General features: G+C 43.9%; 2 protein-coding genes across 20 annotated transcripts in view; one reads left to right on the top strand and one right to left on the bottom strand.

Moving 5' to 3' along the window:
* The window catches only part of SLC35D4 (solute carrier family 35 member D4), a 50058-nt gene extending 48507 nt beyond the window's left edge, over positions 1-1551 (top strand). For all 18 annotated transcript variants that reach the window (XR_014943401.1, XR_014943402.1, XR_014943400.1 and 15 more), the window contains one exon: positions 878-1551. Coding sequence is in view for 8 of the 18 variants with exons in the window: in XM_015855434.3 (XP_015710920.2) it covers positions 878-938 (61 nt within the window). In the remaining 10 variants the exon portion in view is untranslated. The remainder of the gene's footprint in view (positions 1-877) is intronic.
* A 6730-nt stretch (positions 1552-8281) lies between these two features.
* CABLES1 (Cdk5 and Abl enzyme substrate 1) overlaps positions 8282-23157 on the bottom strand; it is a 58803-nt gene continuing 43927 nt past the window's right edge. For both annotated transcript variants that reach the window (XM_015855404.3, XM_015855405.3), the window contains 4 exons: positions 22889-22992; positions 13904-14010; positions 12825-13032; positions 8282-11358 (listed from right to left, as the gene is read on the bottom strand). In XM_015855404.3, coding sequence (XP_015710890.2) covers positions 11218-11358; positions 12825-13032; positions 13904-14010; positions 22889-22992 — 560 coding nt within the window. In that variant the 3' untranslated portion in view covers positions 8282-11217. The remainder of the gene's footprint in view (positions 11359-12824; positions 13033-13903; positions 14011-22888; positions 22993-23157) is intronic.

The raw sequence follows: 23157 nt of genomic DNA on the forward strand, positions 1-23157 counted from the left end.
TGCTCACTGTGGAAGTATAAGGTCTTGTGCCATTGTTACATGATGTTTGTTCCTCTCACGAACAAGGGGAGTGTTTGATCTCTAAAACGGCTCACCAAAACTAAGGCTATAAGGGGATGCAATGCTGTTAAAGACCAGAGAGCCTTCAGCTTTACATGCATACAAAACAACCCAACTCTTACAAATGAACTTAACAGAAGTTTGTTTTGTTTATGAAATTCATTAAGGAGCTTTTCTGTTTCATAAGCTAACTAAGCCATTAGGCTCAGAGGAAAGGTCAGAACACTCAGATTTGCACAGTTATGAAAGCAGAGAAGAGTCAGTTTCCTACCGTATTCCTCACAGATTTGGGGATTATTGCAGACATTGAGTGGGTTGACGGCTTAGTTTGGTGAATGATTTTGCTGGTAAAAACCATTCATCCTAATTTGGAGCCCTGCTTCTGGCCCAAGCCTTGGAGAGCAGTGTGCCAGCACTGTGCTGTGAGCACTGGGAGAAGGAAACCCCTGCCATTGCAGCCAGGGCAGCGCTTTTCCATCAGCTTACTCAAGAACTGCAGCTAGCACAGGGATTGCTATTGGCCTCCCTAGGCCATGGGGATCTCCCCAGAGCAGAATGCAGTTACTTTTCTCATTAGATGCAATCTTCTCTATGCAGCCCTAATATATCCCACTTTTCTGGTGGGATCTGTAAAATAAATGTTTCTTTTTTCAGCCTCTTCCTAGCAAGAGAAATGAAAACATCACCAGGGATACGGTCTCTAAGTTGAAATGTATTTAGACAAATGAATACCTTTCCCTTCATGCCGTGCTGTTTGGCATCGTATCAAGTAAAGGGACTTGCCTGATGCTGAATTTGTGGTATCCTTTGTTTACAGCCTTGTGATCAGCGGAGTTGGAGAAGCTTTGCTTGTTTACACTGAGAGAACAGGCACGTAAAGAGGAACCAGATCTCAGCAGCTGGGAAAAGAGCTGACTCGCAACTCAGAAACCCTATCACAAATCAAATACAACAGCAGGAATGAAGAAGTGCAACCAAGCACAGGGAGAGGGACCTATTGCCTTTTGCTGTGCCATCAGTAGTGCTGGTAAGAGAGCAGCATACTTAGTAGACTCATTGTGAGCCTTTGCCTCAAAGCACAACACAAACTATTTCCGATTGATGTGGTAAAAGAAAATCTGCTTGGCCTCACGCCTATGACTTCATGCAGGAACCTCCCAGTAGCAGCTTCTTGCACAGGGAATTGAACTCAGGAAAAGCAACGTTCCCCACTGGATGCCCCCAGTTCTTTTGTTGAACTGTTGACAGCAGGTCGTACCAAACAATGTCAGAGCCCGGATCCTGCCGTGCGTTCAGCATCAGGACGGATGGCCTTGGTTTCCAACTGTTCAGTAAAGCAGCAAGCTGCTGCACGCAGGTCTGTAGTCACGTTGTCTGAGCTGGCACCGTGATGGAGGCCATGGGGCTTCGGGAGATAATTCCCACATGGAACTGCGGTGGGTTGAAAGTTTTGCCAAATGGGGAAATGAGCAATAAATCTTCATGTCTGTAGTTCTTGCTCCTTGTGTGTGTTTTTTCTCCTGCTTTTCCCCCAGCTTCTTCTTGAAGTCTGTGAATTTTTTGTCAGCTGGAAGGGGTGGAAGGACTCACACTGTTCCCAGTGGTGGTTTGTCTCTTGAATTATTGCAAGAGGCAACAGAGATTATAAAACTTGAATGAATGTCTCAAAGAGTGTGAGGCAATTTATCTCAAGTGTTCTTGAAGTAATTTTATTTCTGGTTGCTTAATGGATGCTCAAAATTAGCCTTGATATATTAGTGCCTGGGAAAGAATGTATGAAACTGATATTTAATGTTGAGTTGATAATATTGTGGGGAATGTCTACACGGTAAAGGGAGCTTGACAGCAAGTCATCAATGAGGAGATGTCTTGAATGACATTTGGCATCTGTGAGACGTGGTTTAGTGGCTTAGTGGGTAGTAATGGTGATGGGAGGATGGTTGAACTAGATGATCTTGTAGGTCCTTTCCAGTCTTGTGATTCTATGATCTAAACTGTAGTCCCTTAATCTGAATTGACAACATTTCTTTCAAAGCCAGGGGAAGGGGAAGGGAGCCCTGACAAAAGTGACTCTTCAGGAATAGATTGCTCTGTTAATGGAACTCAAAGACCTCCTGAAAGCTCTCGTATCTCTAGCTTGTAGTAGGCTGCAGATACAGCTAAGACAAACCTGTTTCATACCTTTAAAATCCATTTGGTGCATTTGGAGCAGTGCACGGCAATGGCTCTGCAGCTGGTGAAGTACCTCGGTTTTTCAGCCTGTTTTTAAGGAGCTTCTGAAGGCCTGGCAGTTCCTGGGGACTGGGGTGAGATGGGGATTAGCTGCTCGTCCTCAGGGGATGCAGGTCCATGGCTGCCTCAGCGCCGCTGGGGTCAAACTGCTCTGGCAGAAAGTCCCAAACCACACAGAGCTTTTCTGATCTTACCTTGTTTATACTTAATTTTTCTTCTTCTTTTTTTTCTTTCTTTTTTTTCTTTCCATTCTCCCTGAAGTAATTGGTTCGTATTATCTGCTGCCCAGGCACAGCCTGTGTGTATGGCTGGCCTTTGGGATAGAGGCTCTTGAAGCCAAGTGGCATGGAAGAAGTAATGTACCTATTAAAAATCTTAGTAAAACACTGAAATATCTGTTAAAGGATGCAGCTCTGAATTACTGCTCTTTTGTTATCAACTCTTTTGGAGCTTGTGGAAGGGTGCATATATATTTCTGCTCATGTTTCCCATCCTCACACAAGATCTGAAGGATTCAAGAAGTGTGATGTGGACATTCACAGAACTTGTTTTGCAAAGGATGTTTCTATTGAGTATTGAAGAAAAGTTAGTTACTGGGAGCTGTGCTAAGGAAAGGAGGCCTTCTTCCAACTATTTTACCTGCAAACTACAGGGGGATGGATGTTTAAAGAAAACTCCATAGTAGATTTGTCTCAGAACAGAAGCTGAATGAGCAGCTTTAAGGCAGATCATCTGCTATGTGAAGCAGGCACCAGACCCAGTGTGACACCTTAATCCTGTTCCAGACAGGAGCAGGGGGGTTTGTCTGAAGAGAAGGTGTGGGGCTGGGGATGGATATCAGGGGCAGGAGAGGGAAAAGTTCAGATTGAAATAGTTCTGTACCAGGGGATAAAATGGGAAGAGATTTTTCTTCTAGAAATGTATTGTTTATTCATTTCTTTTTTTGATTAAGACATATTACAAATAGATGGCTATTTAGTCCCAGAAAGGAATTAAAGGAGCCTGTGAGGGTTGTGTAACTATTTCCATATTAACTGCCTTGTTTGAGGAGCTTAATCCTTTTGTAACTGCACTTTGACCTCCTGTAAGCTTTCATTTCTACTAGAAAAGTGATTATTTGGGGAGAGTATTAGAGGAAAAGTTGGGCTTTTAGTTCACTGAGACGGGGGAGTGCATCCTCCCTGATCTTGGATGAGAAGGCATTGGGCAGGGCTTTCCTGCCCCTCAGTCTCTGTTTCCAGAGCAGAAGGGGATAGCCAGCTGGCATGTTATGTTCTTGATTTGATGATAAATAAAATCACTTTTCCTCCCACAGTCATGCTTGAAAACATGCTTAGTGTGTTTTAAGTCTTGTTCATGCAATGCAGATTTAAAAGCAGATGGCTCAGAGTTGGTTCAGCCACCACTTTGGCCTCTATAGAAAAGCTTAGTGCACAGTTGTATAAAACAGGCAATGTCTTTTCCAACCTCTTCCTCCCAGAAGGGGAGTGGGGACAGTAAATGAGAAACATAATGTGAGCCAGAAGTGTGCGCTTGTAGCCCGGAAGGCCAATGAGGAAACCTCATTGTGGTCTTCCAATACTTGAAGGGAGTTTATGAGCAGGAGGGAAAATGACTTTTTACATGGTCTGACAGAACAAGGGACAATGGCTTTTAACTAAAGGAGAGGAGATTTAGTTAGATCTTTGCAAGAAATTCAGAGGGTGGTGAGGTGCTGGCACAGCTGCCCATAGAAGCTGTGGTGCCCCATCCTTGGAGGTGCTCAAGGCCAGGTTGGATGGGGCCCTGGGCAGCTGAGCTGCTGGGGGGCAGCCCTGCCCATGGCACAGGGTGGGACTGGGTGGGCTTTGAGGTCCCTTCCAACCCAAACCATTCTAGGCTTCTACGATGATTCCTTTGGGGCAACACTAATTGCTTATTTATTAAATGTCTGCAGCTTTATTCAAAGAATTAGGCTGTAGGATAGACACAGAAGCTAAACATTTCAGCAAGGCAACTTTTGTTTCCTTATTATACTCATCCACTCATCCTGTCTTCAGCATTCATTCAGCTGATGAATACGAGCAGACTGCATGGGATTAGTGCAGATGGCTGCAGCCTCTAGACATGATGAGCTGTAACCAGAGAAAATAAATCTCTGCTTCCAAGGAGAGCCTTACACAACAGAATTTCGTGCGGCTCAGTCCTATTCACAGTGGAACATTAAAACTGCTGAGCAAAGAGCTGTGCGGCTCATGTCATGAATAGGCGTGTTGTGTGGGTAAGTTGCTTACTGCAGCCTCTCCGGTGGAAAGAACTCAACTGTATTGTTTTTTTTTGGGTTAAAACAAACAAACAAACCCATAAAACAAACCGTCTGTGATTCAGAGTTCGACAGAAAAAACAGCGGTCTGGTTCAGCAGCACGAACGCTGAATTGCTGGGCAGCAGCACTGCAAGTTTGGACAGCAGAACCCTTAATGGCCTGATCTGTGTGAAAGCAGGAAAATAACTTCCCATTCCAAATCTCTCTGGTGTTCCTTTTTACTTCTCTTGATCCCGAAACCGTGACACGAAGGCATCCTTTCTGGTTCAAAGTCCTCTCTGTAACCATGGAAAGTTGATTTTAAGGAGTAAACGCAGTGGGTATAATGATGGGGTTGAGGTGTGACCTCCAGCTCCCAGCGTTGTGCTGGCAGTGAGCAGCAGGCAGATGGGATGGGAGCCTGCTCAGAGCTCCTGAGCCAGGGGAAACGTGGGTCTGGTACTAAGGGACGTGATAAATCACATCACCTCTTGAAATGATGTGCGTTGTGTCTGCCCATCAGTCAGTCACGATCTCCATTCACTTCCAGTGGACACCAGGCTCCATACAGCTCCCCTAAGTCATAGAATCATTGAATGGATTAGGTAGGAAGGGACCTTCAAGACCTAGTTATAAACCCCACTGTAGGCAGAAGCTTGGACAAAGGTTAGGTTCGTGTCTTGCGAGGGACACCTTATGCTGGGACCTAAGCTAGAAGGAGGCATACGGTATGGCACCAGCTTCTGCTCCCCTTCATCATCTTATCCAGAAGTGACAATTGAATGGGCTCTGCAAAGGTCTCTGCCTTTTAGCAAAAAGAGAGAGGAGAGCGCACTCTTACGGAACCAATGAGGTCTTACATTGACCTCTCTGAAAGACTTCACAGAATCTCTTCACGGTGGATTCTTTCATCATCTGGAAGTTGTCTTGCCTTAATAGGAAGGCACAGAGTACCCTGAAATATTTCTGACCATTCCAAAAATATAATTCCAGCTATAGAATTCTGACATCATTTTCCATGAGATGGCTTAAAAACAAACAGTAGTGCCCAAGATCACGGCGTGAGATTTCAGCTGTAACATTCTTCGGGGTCTTGGAGTTTGGGGTGGGTTTTGTTCTGTTGTTTTTTTTCCATCTAACCCATTCAGTTTCTACATCATCATACTGGATCCCACAGTTATAGTTACGGTAAGTATTTTTAACTTTCTGGCTCAATTGCCCAGTTAAATGCAAAAAATAAATGATGTTACGGTGGCAGTACTGTTACAAAATGAATCAGAATTCTTTTCACCTATTTCTCTCTCTTTCTCCCCTTTAAGAAACTCATTGCTGGGATCTGAGGTCATTTGCACCCTGAAAAGCCTATTCTCTGCCCAGCGCAGATGGGTTCCCAGGTCATCCTGTGTCTTGATGGTCGCCTTCAGTGTCTGATGGGGATCAGAACTGTGTAATCTTTAAGATCCCATCCAACCTAAGCCATTCTCTGATAAGGTTTTCAGCAAAGGTTGCTGCTGTGACTCCTTTCTCTCCTTTATGTAAATGCAAAATGGCATCGCTGGGACTCTCACTGCTTTCTTACTTCTGGATGAGCACATAAGAAACAGGGAGGCCCAGGTTTAACCAGGTATGTCTCAGAACTTTAAGAAATTAAGGAGAGAGTAACTTGGATGGTTAGCAAATTTAATAGCACAGTGACAGCCCTCTCATTGTGTACCTTCAGAAAACAGAGTTTGCAAAGTGCCTGAACAACCCACAGGTAGGGAGTAGCTCAGACTTCCATGAAGCCTTCCTTTATCCTTCTAAGCAAAGATCTTCTTTGGGTCACAGGCTGCCATTTTCTTTAGTATTTGTCCCTAATTACTGAGTTGTCGCCATCAATTAAATTCACCATTTTTCTTCCTGGCCTCCTGCAGCTTTAATCTGAAACTTTCCAATTTCCTGTCCATGGACACCATCACGGCCTGAACAGGGTCCAACTTTCCATTATTGGACACAGCAGGCTTTTAAAATAAATCAGATGAAGGGTGGGGAATACAGCCCGGATGCTGTGAGAGAGTCAGCCCGACTCAACCCAGCATTGCACCAATGTCTTCCTGCTTTACTTTGGGGTTACTGGAATAATAAAAGGTAAACTAAAAGGGGAAAAAAAAAAACAATAGCTGAACAACAGCAGTGAGTTAAAAGCACCTGAAAGGCAGCAAAGAGGAAAAAGGATCTGAAAAGAGGATCCAAGAGCTCTTAATCCATCTACACAACAAGTCATTTGTACTGTGACACCTGAATGTTCCGTAGTACCTCTGGTGCGGTGACTTGTGTGCTCTACTGACTGGCAAGGCTGCAACTTTGTGCAGTGTCATGCAGGTTAAATGAAATCAGAGGCTGGGTACTGGGCATGAAATCATTACTGTCTCTTCTGCTTAGGTTGTTGTCTAATTCAGCTCCAGTCTGTGCGGAAATAAGGTGTTATACAGGCCCTGGGCAGGGCTGCCCCCCAGCAGCTCAGCTGCCCAGGGCCCCATCCAACCTGGCCTTGAGCACCTCCAGGGATGGGGCACCACAGCTTCTCTGAAAGGCCACAATGAGTTCTTCCCAAAAGGCTTCTCCAGGCTGAACAACCACAGCTCCCTCAGCCTTTATTCAGAGAAGTGCTGGACTTTGTCTAAATCCTGCTTCAATGTTTCCTTAAAATGCTCTGTGAGGAGCTGTGGTGCAGTTGGTTTGTGGACTGCAACGTGGGAGATCGTGACTGTCTCACTGCTGGCCAAGCCAGGCTGCTCATTGAGGCTGTGCTTTCGCCCTATAGCTCAGTATTTTGGCTGCTGCTGTTGCTATTTGTCCTGAGATTTTACACTGGGATCTGTGCAATGCTTTTGTTTGGTTTCTGGTGAACGAAGGCTGTCCTTTGAGCACATCTGGACCAGAAGCCAACAGGCTGCAGGGCCTCACTGTGTTGCCAGCGGGTAGGAGCCATCTTTATTTGCGTACAAGCTTCCACAAATGGATGTGTCCAAAAATTCTTTTCCTCTTTCCTTTTTATTTCCTTTTTTTTCCCTTCACCTTTTCTACAAGGTTTAAGACAGCAGATGGATGAACAAATGAAGTTCAGGCCCTCCTCCCACACTTCCACCCCTTCCCCAAAGGCGCAACCTGGGACAGATTTCAGTCTCAGTAGTGATGCTGGCATTGCTGTTGCTGTGAATGCTCGGTCTCTCACTTCTCCAAACAACTTTTACCTTGTTCTTTTTGTTTTTAATGTGGAGGCTGGTGCCAAAATGCGCTAGCATTGTGGGAAGGTGTTATCTCTTAACAAACTCCTCTGCCTCCAGCGAAAAGGCTCCGTATCATGTGGTTGAAGCAACAAGCTGATGTTACTTCATTTTGAAGTCATTGCAGACTACTCCAAAGATGCCACTGGCATTCGTTGAGTTGCTTTGGAAGATGATCAGCAAAGCATTCTGTGTATTGTTTGTACATTCTGGGGCCCATGTAAATCAAACTGCTGTTCCCAACACCACAAATGCCCATTTGCAATTATGGGGCTCTGTGGAATACAGAGGAGGAGCTGGTGCCAAAAAAGACCTTGGCTGGAGAAAAGATCCAGGAATTGAGGAATGTGCAGGAGATGAACACCTGGAGATGCCCAGACCTTCTTAATTAGCAGCTTTATGTCCCCGAGGAAGAAAAAACCAGAACCATTTGACATATCTATTTTTCAATAGTTTTATTTTTTTAAACTTTTATTGGTTTTTTTTTTCTAGAAAAAGCAAAAAAACTCTGCATGGTAGAGTGTATGGTTTGTCATTTCAGAACAGAACAGGTGATACGGAATGGATGATTTCCCAAACTACTGGAAGTTGAATCTAAAATCATTTGCAAATCAACACTCGTTACCATGTAATACAAAGGCAAACAATCAACTTCTGTTTGTCGCTTGGTACAGATTCCCTCTGTTACTTCAGCCTGAATTCTCCCAGGGTTGGGGAGAAAAGGGGGCACATGCTGCCCGTTGTCCTAACCACCATCGTACTGACCACGCTTTGTGCTTTGAGATCTAGCATCATCATATGGCTTTATATACGTTCCTAAGCGAACAGTGCAACAACGCCACCATCTTAAGTGTTTATTCCACATCGGAACTCTAACTGAATGTCACTCCAAAACCCTTTCCCGCCCCCAAAACAACAACAATAATGAGAACGTAAAGCAGAAAGTCTCCAGCAATCAGATTTCCTCCCAGAAATCTGTGTAAACTGTGGATCGGGATCGGGTAGCAGCACAGGAGACAAAAGATGTGACAGCATGATTCAATAGCGTCTCTAAAGACTACTGTAAGACTGCCATTCTTTAGTCTGTATCTTGCAATCACATTTTGCTTTTTCCCTGCAATACTCTGAAGCAACATCAAAAACGAAAATCAAGACTCAAAAGCAAAAGGCAGAACCTTTGCAGAAGGTAAAGCCTCCTCTTAGCTTTGAGCAGTCACTGTTGAGAACCGATCTCTGCCACCAGAAGCAAATCTTGAACGTATATACACGATTGTGGTGGGGAGGGCAGCAGCCAAGGACAGAAGGCCCCGGGGCAGATCTGCTGACCGCCATGGTCTGCACACAGCTGCTGTGCTGCCGTGGGCACTCGGCCCTTCTCCTCCTGGGCTGCTGGGGCTGGGAGGCAGTGGGAATGGGAAAGGGGGCTGCATGGGGGAGGGAAGTGCACACTTTTCACCCAACCCCAGTCCAGTTGGAATGTATCTAATCAGTTATTAGATAACTATATTAGTAATAACCACAAGCCAGCACAGTTGACCCTCCCCCTTAAAATGGGGGGAGAGCAACAGCATCAGACTATTTCCCATTTGTCCTGACACATTTCACATACCTTTTCCAGATCCTAGAGAGCAATCGTATGCAGGCGTGTTTCGTACTAGAATTTAAAGGAGTCAAAGCTGGTAAAGAAACTGGATGTTTCCTGGCCTAACCAAAGGAAGTGATAAAACTGGTTAAAGTAAGAATGAAAGAAAATAAGCATTAGTGTGTGTACATCCTCTGACATGTCCCACCTCTGGACCTTCTGCTCACAAGCCCTTCCCATACTCTGAGCAAGCACTCCCGAACTTACAGAGGTAAGGCTTCAGCTACAATCTCATGGTCGAGATTTATTTAAAAGATATCAAAAATGTTAAGGATTCGACCATACAGGATCTGCGTGGGGCACGTGGAGGGCAAGGCTTGGGAAGTGAACCTGTGCAGGAGGAGACTGGACAGGGGTGTGATGCCCACAATGCCACCGGCTGAGCCATGTCTGTGAGCACAGCCCAGAGTGCAGCATCAGGGAGTGCAGGGGACACTCGGGTGCCCAGTCGGAGCTGTGGGAGTTGCAGGAAGGCTTCATGTTGAACTCCAGTATTGAAATGTCGAAAGGAACAGGACCTTTAAATTAAATGGGCGCCGATTGTAGGTTTTGCACGGCCAATTTTCATTAAAAAAACAGAACTTGAACAACAGCTGCTGCCCCTGCTGCTGCTGGAGCCTTAACACAACTGTCACACTGCTGAGCCCTACTTTTATTTTGTTTTTTTCTTAATAAAACACTGTTTTAAGATACAGCACAATCAATGTGCTTATTATGCACTCTAACATAGAGCACAGAAATACAACACTACAGAGTGCAAGTCTTAACCATCTCCACAGTGGGAAAAGTGCGAAGGTTAAAAATAAGCATGTGGCTTAACACAAGGTATTTTTAAAAAACATGACATGGAAATCTCATACTAATGCTTTCACCTTTATCACAAACACGACTGAAAACTTATGGTCAGCTGCTGATTCTTCTCTCCTGATAGTAGTGTGATCCTTTCAAAAGTAAGATGCTGGAAAGATCAGAGAATTAGGAAACAATAAAACGAGTGTCCAAAAATGATCCCATTTACCGCTTTTCCAGTAGTTACGCTTTTCAACAAGTAAAACCATGTAAGGTCACCTTGATCTTCCCCCTCAGTAACTGATACAGGCTGAAACAGCAAAGCCACCCACATGGACACAGGTCAGGTCTGCATCGCGCACACACACACACATCTACACACAAACACCCCACAGGAAAAAGTGCACTTTCAATTGCTGATACAAAAATAGATTGGCACATTCTTTTTGACACAGTGAAGATATCCTCTTTAAAAGCTTCTTTTTTTTTTTTCTTTTTCACAACGTTAAGGAGTCCTTTTGTGAGTTGCAGCAGGTCTGTAGAAAAAGCACTACGAGAATGCACTCAAGTGGGCTTTCAGGGTTTGTGTGATTGAGAGAGGGGTGGCAACAGAGGCTGCCCCTCAGGCTTTTGTACGACTGATGACAGGTAGCTTGTAGGTCTGCAGTCCCCGCTGGTAGGGTCAGTTGCCATCCAGTTTCAGCGCATTAACCATGTACCAACATCTCAGTCTCCACCTGCTTTGAGAAAGTAACGACATCTAAATTTGTTAAAGCCAAGTCTTAAGTCAACACAGCGTCTTCCCATCAGTTGTTGAAAAAAACTGGTTCGGAGAGGGAGAGAGTGAAGTGTTAGGAGTCTGATTTTGCATTTCCAGTAGTAACTGCAGCTCAGGAGAGCCAGGTGGGAACAGTCCGGAGCCCCTTCCCAGCAGGGCAGCCAGTGCTAGGAGTTCTGGATCAAGCGTCTGTAGTGCGGCATCACTTCGTGCTCGGGAAGGTGGAGAGCAAACTCCAAGGCCACCAGCACCGGGAATTCAAAGGCAATCAGCTCTCGCCTGTTCAGCCGGAACTTCTCTTCCAGTTTCTGTACCAGCAGCCCATGAAACAAATGAAAAGGACTTTATCAATGAGGATTTGGCTTTCTAGTGCTTACTTACAGATGATGTTATTCACGCTTGCACCTAAGTGTTTGCCAATATTTCCCACTAATTTTACTGGGGAGCTGGTTTACAAAGTTCAGCCAGATTCGCTATTTCTGTTTGCCATTTCACTCATTCCTGCTCTAGCAGATGCATCTTCCAAAGATTACAGTCATTACCAATGCAGAAACACCTAGCTTTGTGCAGTCACTTGTGTAGTGGAATACATGCACATTCTAAGTGCCCACAGAATTCCTCTCTGCTTGAAATCACAGATTCTGTTTCAAGCATTGCACTGTTACAACACCTTGTTAGGGAAATTATTTATGCTACAATTAGATACATTTGACTGTAATGCCTCAGAGGCAAAAAGTGTCATCTAAAACAACTCTAAGTACAGCGTATATTAGAAACTGCTATTCCCAAAGGAACTCAGATAGATTTCATACTTGCTTTCTGCTGTACTGTACTAAACCTTCCATCTGTTCTGCTGTTCTCACTGGAGTTGGATGCTAGAAGGCAGCCAGCCCTTCAGAAATATTCTCCCCCACTCCACTCTTACGAGCTCCCTTTGCTTGCTGCACTGTTGCCCGCTGGATCTAATGAAAACCCCCGTGTGACTTAAGGGTGGACCAATGATTCAGAATTGGCAGGTCTTCCAGCTTCCACTCAGCTTATTTTTTCCTGACTATTTAAAGAATATTTTAATAAACTCACTATCAAGCCAGTTCTAAGGCTGGGGCAGAAGGATATGAGTCCAGTTCTACCTCCAACAGAGTTCCCGTGTCTCTTGAAGTGAGTTGGTCGTACTCAGCTATGAGACTGATTTTCTGTTGTGTTAAACCAGATTGGTGCCTCGGTGCTTGCAAACGTATTATGGAATAAGACACCCTTCTGTTTCTTAACTCTTTAGTATGGAGTGGGTAGAAGACCAAACACTTTCTTCCACACACACAAAAATAAGTTAGGGTGAACTGTCTAATGGAAACCATGTCCACTTGCCCTAAAGCTTGATGAATATAATAGTCTGTTAGATTTCTTCCCATGTTACTATCTACATTTAACTTCCAAAGAACAGTCTTCACTGACACTCTTAAAAACAAAATTAAAAGCAAAATGAATATCCTGAAGGTTAACTTTTGACTTATATTGACATGATGGTGGTGAGATATATCTCAGACCTCAAAATATCCAACACCAAGGATGTTCAGTCACATCAAATGGGTTTCTTGGTTCTCTGCTATGACAAGCATCACTCTTACTTCCTCGTCAGAGTAAAATAAAGGAATGCAGTTAGCTAACTGGAGGGCTGGATACGTAGAGGAAAGCATGACTACTGATAAACAGGCTTGTATACACCATGTGCTGGCACTTAATGTAGAGAGAACACAGGAACTGTATGGATACCTACATCTATAAGATGCTTGACTTCGTGTTTTCTGAGGTCACTGCCAATTTTGGCTGCTAAAAGGACACAGGCTCCAGCACAAAGCTTTCTATTCTGCTTGTTCAGCTTCCCCTTGAGAGCGAGCTTCTCAAAGTAGACAAAGGCCATGGCTACTGTGGGCTCTTCAAAACCACATTCTTCTTGAGCAAGCTTGCGCATCTCTCTCTTCAAGCTGAGTAAAGAGACCAGACAAGTATGCTGTGAATTACATCTTAAAGATTACTCATTTCACCGTAGGAGTCATTATTGCAGAGATTCCTTTTTAATCAAATGGAAAGGAAAAGCGTAATCTGCTGGGCAGGTATGTTTATGCTCTATTTTGGGAACACACTGTATCGCTTGTTTCGACTTAATCCTTTCCCTCCTACAGACAGCTGTATCAAACTGCAGAAGTCACTGAAGAGCTCTGACATTTTTTAGTGAAAATATTTCACTGGAAGTCTTAAGCTATACATAACTTATTTAGTAGCAATGCATTGATTGCTTGTGATCTACATGCAACTTTGCAGTTGGTTCTGACTGATCAAATCCAAACTTGCTATGCACTGCAGAACTCTAGTTACAGAGCAACAGGAATCAGTATCGTTTTGGCCACGTCAGTCACATTAAATCACCATTACTTTGGTATGTATAGACTGCTACATTAGAAACAGTGACAAAATACTACAGCTTTGCAGTAAAACTGATCACTTGTTTTGCTTCTGGCCGTGCTCTTTGCAAAAGGCACAAAAGCCAACAGTGCCATAAGTCTGATGTCTCTTTTTTTTGTATTATTTTTTCTGGATCTGATAGTATAGTGCAAGCACAGCTCACATTCTCATCCTCTTATATGTGGACACTGACACCTGAGTGGTACATGTTTGCATAGTCCCCCATCTTGTTTCCAGAGCCCACTAATCAAAGCAATCATCTGACTTATTCTGCACCCCTGCAGGTCCTGGAAAATCAATCAGTGCTGTGTGTCTCTTCAAGTACAACAGCAATCACACCGCGATGTGAGACAGCCATATCACGTTGCAGCCATACCAAGCTTTGCAACGTACCTTCTTATTTTACTGAGGGTTAACTTGATGTGAGGGAACTTCTCCTTAAACGTCTCATTCATGTCCTTTTTGAGATCTGATGGCTTCACATAGTCTATGACTGTGGTCTGTAACACATGGTTGAGAGAAAATCACTCTTATAGTTTATAACAAACAAGATCACTCAATCTCTGCAAGCAAGAAATATCAAACAAATGCCAGTCAGTCTTAATGATTTCACAGACAGGAAAAATGAAGTCTGAATTAAGGTAACAATTTCTTTGCAGCTGTTCCATCAGAAAGGGTGACCTGAGATCAGAGATGAATGTTCAGCACAAGCCCTGAACAGCACATACCTTATTATGAGCCTTCCAAATACTGCTGAGAATAAGCTTAAGCCAAACGTGGGTGGATGAAACCTAGCTGACAATTCTTGCTAAGCCAAAATAAGTTATCACAATAATTGATTCAATGACTGGACTTTGTGTGTGGCTCTGAAACATACTGCCAGTCTCTAACTGATTGCTCAAAGGAATTGCTGGCACAAATTCTTGACTACTCTATCCTAGATTTATGACAAAATAGGTAATTGGCCTAAATGGCGAGTAATTCAATAGAATGAAAGATACAGTCTCAAAAATTACGTACTAAGCAAACAGAAATACTGAGTTAGAACAACATGAGAAGTGTACAGCCTATTTCCTTTACCTTGAGATTCCTGTTCTTCTTCGTCATCCCTGGATGTGTTTAAAAAATGTTTGGATGTGGTGCTCAGGACCATGGTTTAACAGAGGGTTGTTAGTTAGGGTACTATGGTTAGATTGTGGTTGGACTCAATGATCTTTATAGTCTTTTCCAACCTGAAAAAATTTTCTCATCCCCTTAAGAATTTCTGTATTTAACAGAGGGCCCTCCAGGCCCAATCTGCGTGCCAGCAGCAGCAGCTATGGGTGTGCAGCACTTCTCTCATTCCATCAGTCTTCATTCAGGAAACACTCTGCCAAAACTATCTACCACTACTCACTTGGTCTAAAACTATCAGCCAAACAACAGTAAACCCTTCTTTTTAGTAAAGTGCCAATTCTCTTCCTGGCTTTGGCTGTTCCGACCTTGAACAAAAGCATGGAAGACAATACAGTCTCAGAGTATCCAGCTCCTGTCTTGTCTTTCCCTTCTAATTCTGTTTATGGTTAAACTACATTGTGTTAACTGTAAACAAAGAGTGGTAGAAAGAGAAATGCAAAAAACACTACGTTATGCCTTTATAGAAGATGAAACCTCCCTGTATTATATCCTTATGGGAATCTAAATCAACTGAAAAGACCCAACTGAATATGTTTTGTTATTTTCTTTTCTTTGTTCCCCAGTAATTAAACATGAAAGGGTTTGGGGAAGGGAGAATATGGCTTTGGAGAGCAACTGGACAACTCTTTTTTATCAGTCCCTGGCTGGATCGGACATGAGCATGAATAAGAGCAAAAAGCAACTAACTTGTCCTGCATTTTGTTTAAGAGCTATGGTACTGAAATAAGGGGTAATAACAGGAATTTAGAAGGAAGCAGACTGTGCTTCTCCCCTAAATAGCTCACAGCAGTATTTGAGGCAAACGAGCTATAATGAAGAGGAAAAAGCCAGCTTCTTGGCACATGGAGTTGTTGCAGTCATACGTACCTTTAACAATGAAGGCTATTCAGCTATCTAACTTGCAGTGTGAAAAGCGTAATTTGCCCAGATAAATTGCTCCCCGTGACATCTTGGCAGGTAATTTTGCTAGGCATGTCAAGCGCAACAGCTGCTCGCCACAAACTATAAATGCTCACAAGCCCCCTCTGACACAGTTACATCCTAAGCACCAATCCAAATTTTTCTCAATAAAGAGAATGGTTTCTTACAAAATTCTGCCCCATGAAGGAGAGCTGCCAGTTATAAGAAACTATCAAAAAGGAGCATATCACGTCAACTTTCTACAGCCAACTCTGCTGTCCTGCATATGCATGTATGAGCCAGAGCACAGGCCCAGGCAGTCCTCACAGTGTTCTGAAGGTAACATTCACATTTGGTCTTCAGGCTGAGGCAGGCAGCTTGCTACCATGCCTGAATAAAAAGAAGAAAGGTGAAGATGGAGAGGAGAAACCCTGCCCTACTTGGTCTAGAAGACAAAAGCATGGCCTGGATGCATGGGTCTGTCTGTTGCCAGGTTGCTGAAGGCAGAAGGAAGAGCAGATTTGGCTGAATGTACAGTCACCTGCTTGTAGGGGTCCCACTGCAGCCCAGCAGGGTTCAGTCCTCATAAGCTGAAGAACAAACTCTTGCTACCCACTACTAAGTCCAAAGTTTATTTTGTATACTACCGACATTTTTTGGTTGTCTTGGACAAGCCTGGAAAGAATGAGCTTGGTGCTACTTTGCAAAGTTATACCACACCTTGTTCCAAGCTTCACTGCAAACCTAACTACTCGTTGCTTGCTCTCTGTTACCGCAGAGCTCCTTAGTTTTATCTTAGTTATCTTCCACAAAGCCACCATGGGTTTTCCTGGCAGAACTGCTCTCGGCTCCTTCCAGGTCATCATTTCCGCCTACACAGAGAACACCAAACAGCATGGATGAGCTGTGCAGGACAGAAACCACCTCGCAGAGTGAGTGAGGTCCCAAGCACCCTGCAGAGCCAGTTGGAGGGCTGTATGCAGGTTATGCTGGCCAGCAGGCTGTGCTTGCCTCCACTTCTAGCATATGGAGGCGCTCAAGGCCAGGTTGGATGGGGCCTTGGGCAGCTGAGGTGCTGGGGGGCAGCCCTGCCCATGGCACAGGGTGGGACTGGGTGGGCTCTGAGGTCTCTTCCAACCCAAACCATTCTATGATGAGACACATATGTGATCCTGCAGCTGTTTCATGGGTACCTTATACACTGCTCTGCTTTTACAGGGGAGTCCTCTGAGCCAGCTGACTGCCAGGAGACCTGCCTGTATTTAAATAGATTCTTTGTTTAAAAAAAAAAAAAAAAAAGCTCCTTTTAAAAAGAGAAATAATACATAAAGTGAAACATTCAGAGGCTTGAGAATAAGCAGACAGCTTAAAACTGAAAATGGAAAGGAGGTACAACTATTTTTAAACACAGAGATTTGTCAATTCTGTGCTGGTGATAAGGATCTGCGATAAAGATCTCCCCCCTCCAACTCTGAATACTGCTGCTTCCTGCTAGACAACAGTCTCTATGATATAAATCACAATAATGAAATCCAGATGAAAGCCAGTGTGTGCTGGTTTTGATTCATGTAACAGGATAACAGCAGCATGTTTGAACACACTGGCTCTAAGGCAGCTGTCTCATCTTGTCAGTGCCATGCTGGAGAGCAAAACTAACTGTCCTTCTTCTCAGGAAAAGGAATTGTGCAACTTATTTTCTTTTTTCCCACGATTTTTTTGGTAGCTGCTGCAGAAGCCTGACTTGTCTCTGAACAGCAGGTTGCCCCTTGCCCAGCTGATGCCTACAGAAACGACAAATTGGGGATGCTGCCCATCAGAGGGACAGCGTTCTCTCTGCCACACTGTGCACTTATGAGGCTGTGGAGAAATCCCAGCCCCAGCTACCCCTTCACCTGTTCAAGCATCCTCTGTCTGTCCTTTTCCCCCAGGCACGGCTTGCACCACTGAACGTTCCATGGAGCAGGAAAGGGAATGGAATGGAGGAAACCTCAGTGTGTGCACAAGGCCAGATGCATGGCCAGGGTGTCCTAGTGACCTACAAGGGCCAGCTAGGACCTTACTGCTGAAATGGGAGTGCTCTGACCTTTTTGTTTGCCACCTTTTCTCCTGTTCAGCATTTCCTCTTCCTTTTCTCTCCTCTGCTTTAGAAATTTTATTTCTCTTGGGCTGTCTGGGAATCACAAACAAAACTGCTGTATCAAAAAGTCATCACTGCAAGCAAGGTTGAGTTCTGTCAGTCTGGAACTGCTCTGTATTGCCCACACAAGAGCACTGTACAACACTGATGCTCCAAATTTTATCAAGAGGTTGCAAACGCTTCCCTAAAAGGAGCATGACATTTTTCCATCCAACTGTTCTCAATCATAGACAACGCTATTCTCTAGCAGTTCGGCACTCAGCACTGCCAGGGCTGTCACATACACCAGCACATTACTGGGAATGACGCACCCTTCTCCCCCAACACTCTTAATCTCCCATGTTTGTAACTTCTGTCATCCAGGCTCGTCTGTCTTGTTTCTCCCAGCTTGCTTGCACAAAACACATTTTGCTTTAGTATTCAGAAATACCCCTCTGTGAGCTCTGCTCACGTTCTCCGTATACAAATCTGTAGATGTATATTTTAGTTTGGCGATGGGAGTTGCACAAGACGAATGGAAGCTTTGATAGATGGTGGCTGACAGATGCCTGGACAACATGACGAATGCTCGGGCTGAGGGGCTCTGCTCTGCACACTTTTTGCATGGCTGGCAGTTTTGAACTTGGAGGTTAACTTGTGTGCTATTCGCACGCATTTTCAAGCAGCTGCTTTCTCACAGGAAAGCTGTATATATAGTTTCCTAAATACAGGAGGAGGGAGGATGCCTGAAATGGTTGGAAAGATTGGTAGGATGAAATAGCATTGAAAATAAACTCTACTTTGGCATGCTACCAGTAAAAGATGACCTAGACTTGGGTGCCTCTACCTTCCCCTTAAGAAAGGTGAAATCAGACTGAAAAAGGTGAATAAATGGAAGTTATACAATAAATTCTCTTCAGCTGCCTTACCTTGGACCTTGATAAATGCGCTCCATGAAGAGCAGACACAAGTCCATCAAGTTTAAACAGACTGTCAGTAGCACAGGGGTAAGTTCTCAACCACGCAGCAAGAAGTCAGTGACACTACTGCCTTAGGGCATGCCATACATGAGCTGTGTAGCTGTGAACTGTCTGTAACTCAATGTATATGGAGGTGCCTAAGTATGCATATATGTGGGAAATCCTGCTAGAGCAGAAGCTTAAAACAGTCATGGAAAATAGGAGTCATTCCTTTATAATGGTAATAATAACTATGCAGAGAAGAAAAAAGGAAAAGGAAGACTAAAAGAAGTTTCCATTGTTAAAAAGTTACTTTCAAAGACCTTAAACTGAAATATTTAGAATTTCACAAAGCAAACCATCTGAAAACTCCCTCTTTGAGTGCACGTAAGGATGCCAGTTTATTTTATCCTGTTAACACACTGAAATAGTTCTCCATTAATACAGCGCTCCATTGTCACAAAATACATGCTTACTGGAGCCTCAGCCAAATATAGCATCAAATCCATACAGCACTGGCTTTAACTATGAATATATACCACCACAGCAATCCTCTGCTCCCTGAGACTTTTGAGTACGAGGCGAGCAGCTGATAAGAAAGCAATCTGGAGAGGTTTAATTTATATCTACAGAAGCAGCTCAAAGAATATGGTGCCGATGCCAAAGGCCGCTGCCTGCAAGTGGAGTACTTCTGACCTTGGTGCTCCTTGTGAAAGACAGCAATGAGGAGCTGAATGCACTCCAGCATCGTGCAGGGCTTTTGTCAGACCACACAGATGGAACAGCGAGCAGTTCTAATTTTAAAACCGGATTGGAAGACCAATATCTAATAATGCAGCCTGGCTGTGCTCAACACCGGTGCTTCAATTGGCAGATGCAGGCTGATGGCCAGCTTGCTGCAAGAGCCCTACAGCCTTTTGTAACAATCTTTTTTGTTTTGATATCATTAAATCAATACATTGGAACTGTCATTAAGGACTAAAACCCAATTTCCAAGTGTATCCCTTGGGCACGGATAGATGTCTACTGCAGGGATGTTGTTACAAGAGGGTCACTCAAAGTCAAGTTGCTACTGACCTAGGCTTCCTCTTTTCCTGCAAGTTCTAGTAGCAGAGAGCAGCCATGTGAACACACTCCTGTGCTCTTGTGTTTGCAACAGAACCAAAGCTGTGGGGGTTGGTTGCATGCTGCAGACTGAGTTTTCTCCCCCTGCACAGAAAGTGTTTCCTGCTGCTTACAACAATGCAGGATGAGCACAGAGACACTGCAGAACCCGGCTGCATGCTGGTCAATGTGAGACACTAGTGAAGAAGTCACTGTTCTGCCTGGTAGCTGGTGAAAGTTCCTTTTCGAGGGAGATTTAAGGATCTGCAAGAATTCCTGCTTCAGCAGTATCAGCCAGGAAGACATCTGTTAGCCATGACATGATGTTTCCCTCCCCCCGCCTCCCCCAGCATGAATTCTTCTACCTCTTACTGTTTATACTGCAGCAGAGATTGTCGACTCTCCTACAAAGACAGTCTAAAGGGAAATAATTTCTCTGGGGTAGACTAGAATTTACATATGACTAATGCAATTAACAGAAGCGGTGGGGTTTGTGCTGGACAATTATTTAAACTGCCTCTTCTGATTTGTTCATCAGGCTGTTTTTGGGCATCACTTTTAGAAATACATCAGGGGAGTGCACAGCCTTTAAAGCCAGGAACTTCGTTGCAAAAAAATAAAGAAGACAGATCCAAAAGTACTTTTCCTCACCCACAACCATCTTTGAAGAGGAAGCTCTGCTATTCCTAGGACCAGCTGAGGACTTGCAGTTAAAAATGCTCTGCAAATCAGCACTAATTCTGCTGACCATAAAGCCAATGTGAGTTATAATAACTTCAGGTTCCACAAAACAGGAGGGAGCAGCGTGTTCCATAGGCGCAAGTGCTAACTGCACTTATTTCAGACTAAAAGCCAAGCAGGACCACACATTTTGTCTGTCTTATGCCTCGGGATAAAGCCTGCAGTATTTATGCAAGCAGAATCCATGTAAATCTCAGTAGTGCTGTAGCAGAGGAACAATCCTGGCCTGAAAGCAGATGGTGGGTTCTCAGGTGCCCTATCTGTGCATTCAGTGATTCTACAGCCAGGAGCACCATGCAAATCTGCTGCAGCTCAGCATCTAAAACACGGTTTGTTCACATCCTCATCACTCACCTTCCTCTGCTAATTGCTCTGACATCTATGAGGAGGGGGAAAGCCCAACAGCTTGCAACTGCCAAACATTAATGTTAAATGCTGGCCAAGAACTGAAACTTCAATTACAAACTGCAGCTCTCCACACACAGTGCTGACACCAGAGCCACTCTCAGCTGCTTGGGCACTCAGGGAAAGCAGCAGCTGAAGCACTATTCCACCTGGGGCCGCAGGTTGCTTGGAGCTCTGTACAGCAGGATGACAATGCTGTGGTCATTTCACAGAATGTTTTTATATCTGGGAAAGAAAAGGCTTTGAAATTACAGCCTGTTACACTCCTGTTCACACCAGTGTGAACTGCAGGGAGTGGCAACACAAGCTGAGCCCAGAAAGCAGAAGATAGACACAATACCAACTCGATGCATGCAATCCAAGCTGCCAAAGCCTGTTTAAACCTGCAGGCTCCTGGGACACTCCAGCATGACCTTTCCTCCCTTCTCTCAATGAAGGAAGCACCAGCCCCTTGTGAAATCCCTCAGCCAAGTGCTGAAGAACAAACACCCGCTCCTTGGTTCCTTGTCAAGCTCCTGTGTTGCATCACAGCAAAATCTTGGATCTTGGACAAGAAAGCTCTTGGCTCGTGCCAGCTATTCCCACCATCAAAAACAACACAGCACTTCATTTCCTTCTGTCTGTTCTCAGATCAGTGCCTTCCTTTAGAGAAGGAACAAACAATGACAATGATATTAATAGTCACCTTTCAAGATCACTTTTCACCATGAATGCACCTAGTTATACCTCTCTCACAGGGGAAAGCCCCAGCCAGCTCACCACAATACAAGCACAGTCACAGACCTCAAAATGTTGTGGTTTACTGGTGTATATAAAAGGAGGGCACCCACATATCCAACCATGTCTGCCTCAAGCCAAGATGAGACGGCCTCAAAGACTTTGGGTGACCTTAGAGGACTCAGATTGGCTGGAGCCTGAGGAAGGTTGGAAACACAATCATGATTGCTAAGCTACGTTCATTTTGGATGCCAGTTAACAACATTTTTCTGTTTGATGGAAGACAGCTCCCCATCCATGACAATAACCATATTAAAACCTAACAAATATCTTCCCACCCAGATGCAGCTCACAAAAAAGGATGACACTTAGTGGGTTGCCAGCCAAACATAATTTGACAGCCTTAAAAGAAAAACTGGCTGAAATTAAGCTGAGAACTGACTGAACTTCTCACTCGTTTTTTAACCCAAATGCAGCCTCAGAGCTCAATGAAGCCTTTCTGTACAACAGACAGAGCAAGGAGATTTGCTACAATTTATGTGACGCATGTAAAATACATTTATATTCAAGAACGTGCACCTACCAATGCTATTATCAAGTCAAGACCAGTTAGGGGGCAGAAGAGAACCTGCAAAGTCTGTATCTTTAAATACATCAGGACTTTCTTTCTTCCAAGTGAGAATGTGAACGACTCTTCAGCTGCAACATTTCAAATCCTACCCTATTTGTATATTGCTGAGAGTGATAATAGTGAAAAACATACAGATTCTGCTCATAATTGCTGCAATGAAAGGAAGGACTGTCCATGGTGAAGTAAACACCTGGGAAACATAGGCTATACAAGACACCGAGGTTCTATTCTGATGAGGGAATGATAAGCATCAAAATACAATGCAGTTTCAAGACTCTGGAAAAACCCTAATGGGCATTCTCCTATTTTGTAATAGATGCCAGTTAGAGGAAGTATAAATTTTCCTCTGTATGAGAGAGAATGAACGCATTGTTCGACGAGCCTTTCATCTAAACCATTTATGAAATACAGTGGTAACAAAAGCATTTACTGTTGTAATACCTCCGCAAGTTTGTTTTTACATGTCCCAGTAAGTAACTGTCAGTTAGAACAAAGCATTTCAAACAGCTGTTATTAGTAGATTAAAAATAATAATAATCTTCTTAAATTGCAGCCAAATGCAACCTCAACCTTCTAAATACTGTTACCAACATTTACCTACGCTACACGCAGTTTTGCATATCACTTACCATATATGAAGGAAATATTAAAACCCGCTTATGTTTGCCACATGGCCACTGGGGATCATCTAAAAGATTTGGGTCATACTCAACATAGTCTCCCAGGTCACTGCCTAGAAAACAACAGTAAAAATAACAGAGGGATTTATTACATCTAGAGATTTCTTGGTGTAATGTTAGTGGCAAACTGTGAACTTGGTAATGCACAAAATGATCTTCATGTGGGACGTATGAAAGAGGAAAAACATTTTGTATATGATATCAATTCTAAATGCTTC

The sequence above is a fragment of the Coturnix japonica genome, chromosome 2 (genome assembly GCF_054131305.1).
Source record: "Coturnix japonica strain WE chromosome 2, WE-NBRP24, whole genome shotgun sequence".
Lineage (NCBI taxonomy): Eukaryota > Metazoa > Chordata > Aves > Galliformes > Phasianidae > Coturnix > Coturnix japonica.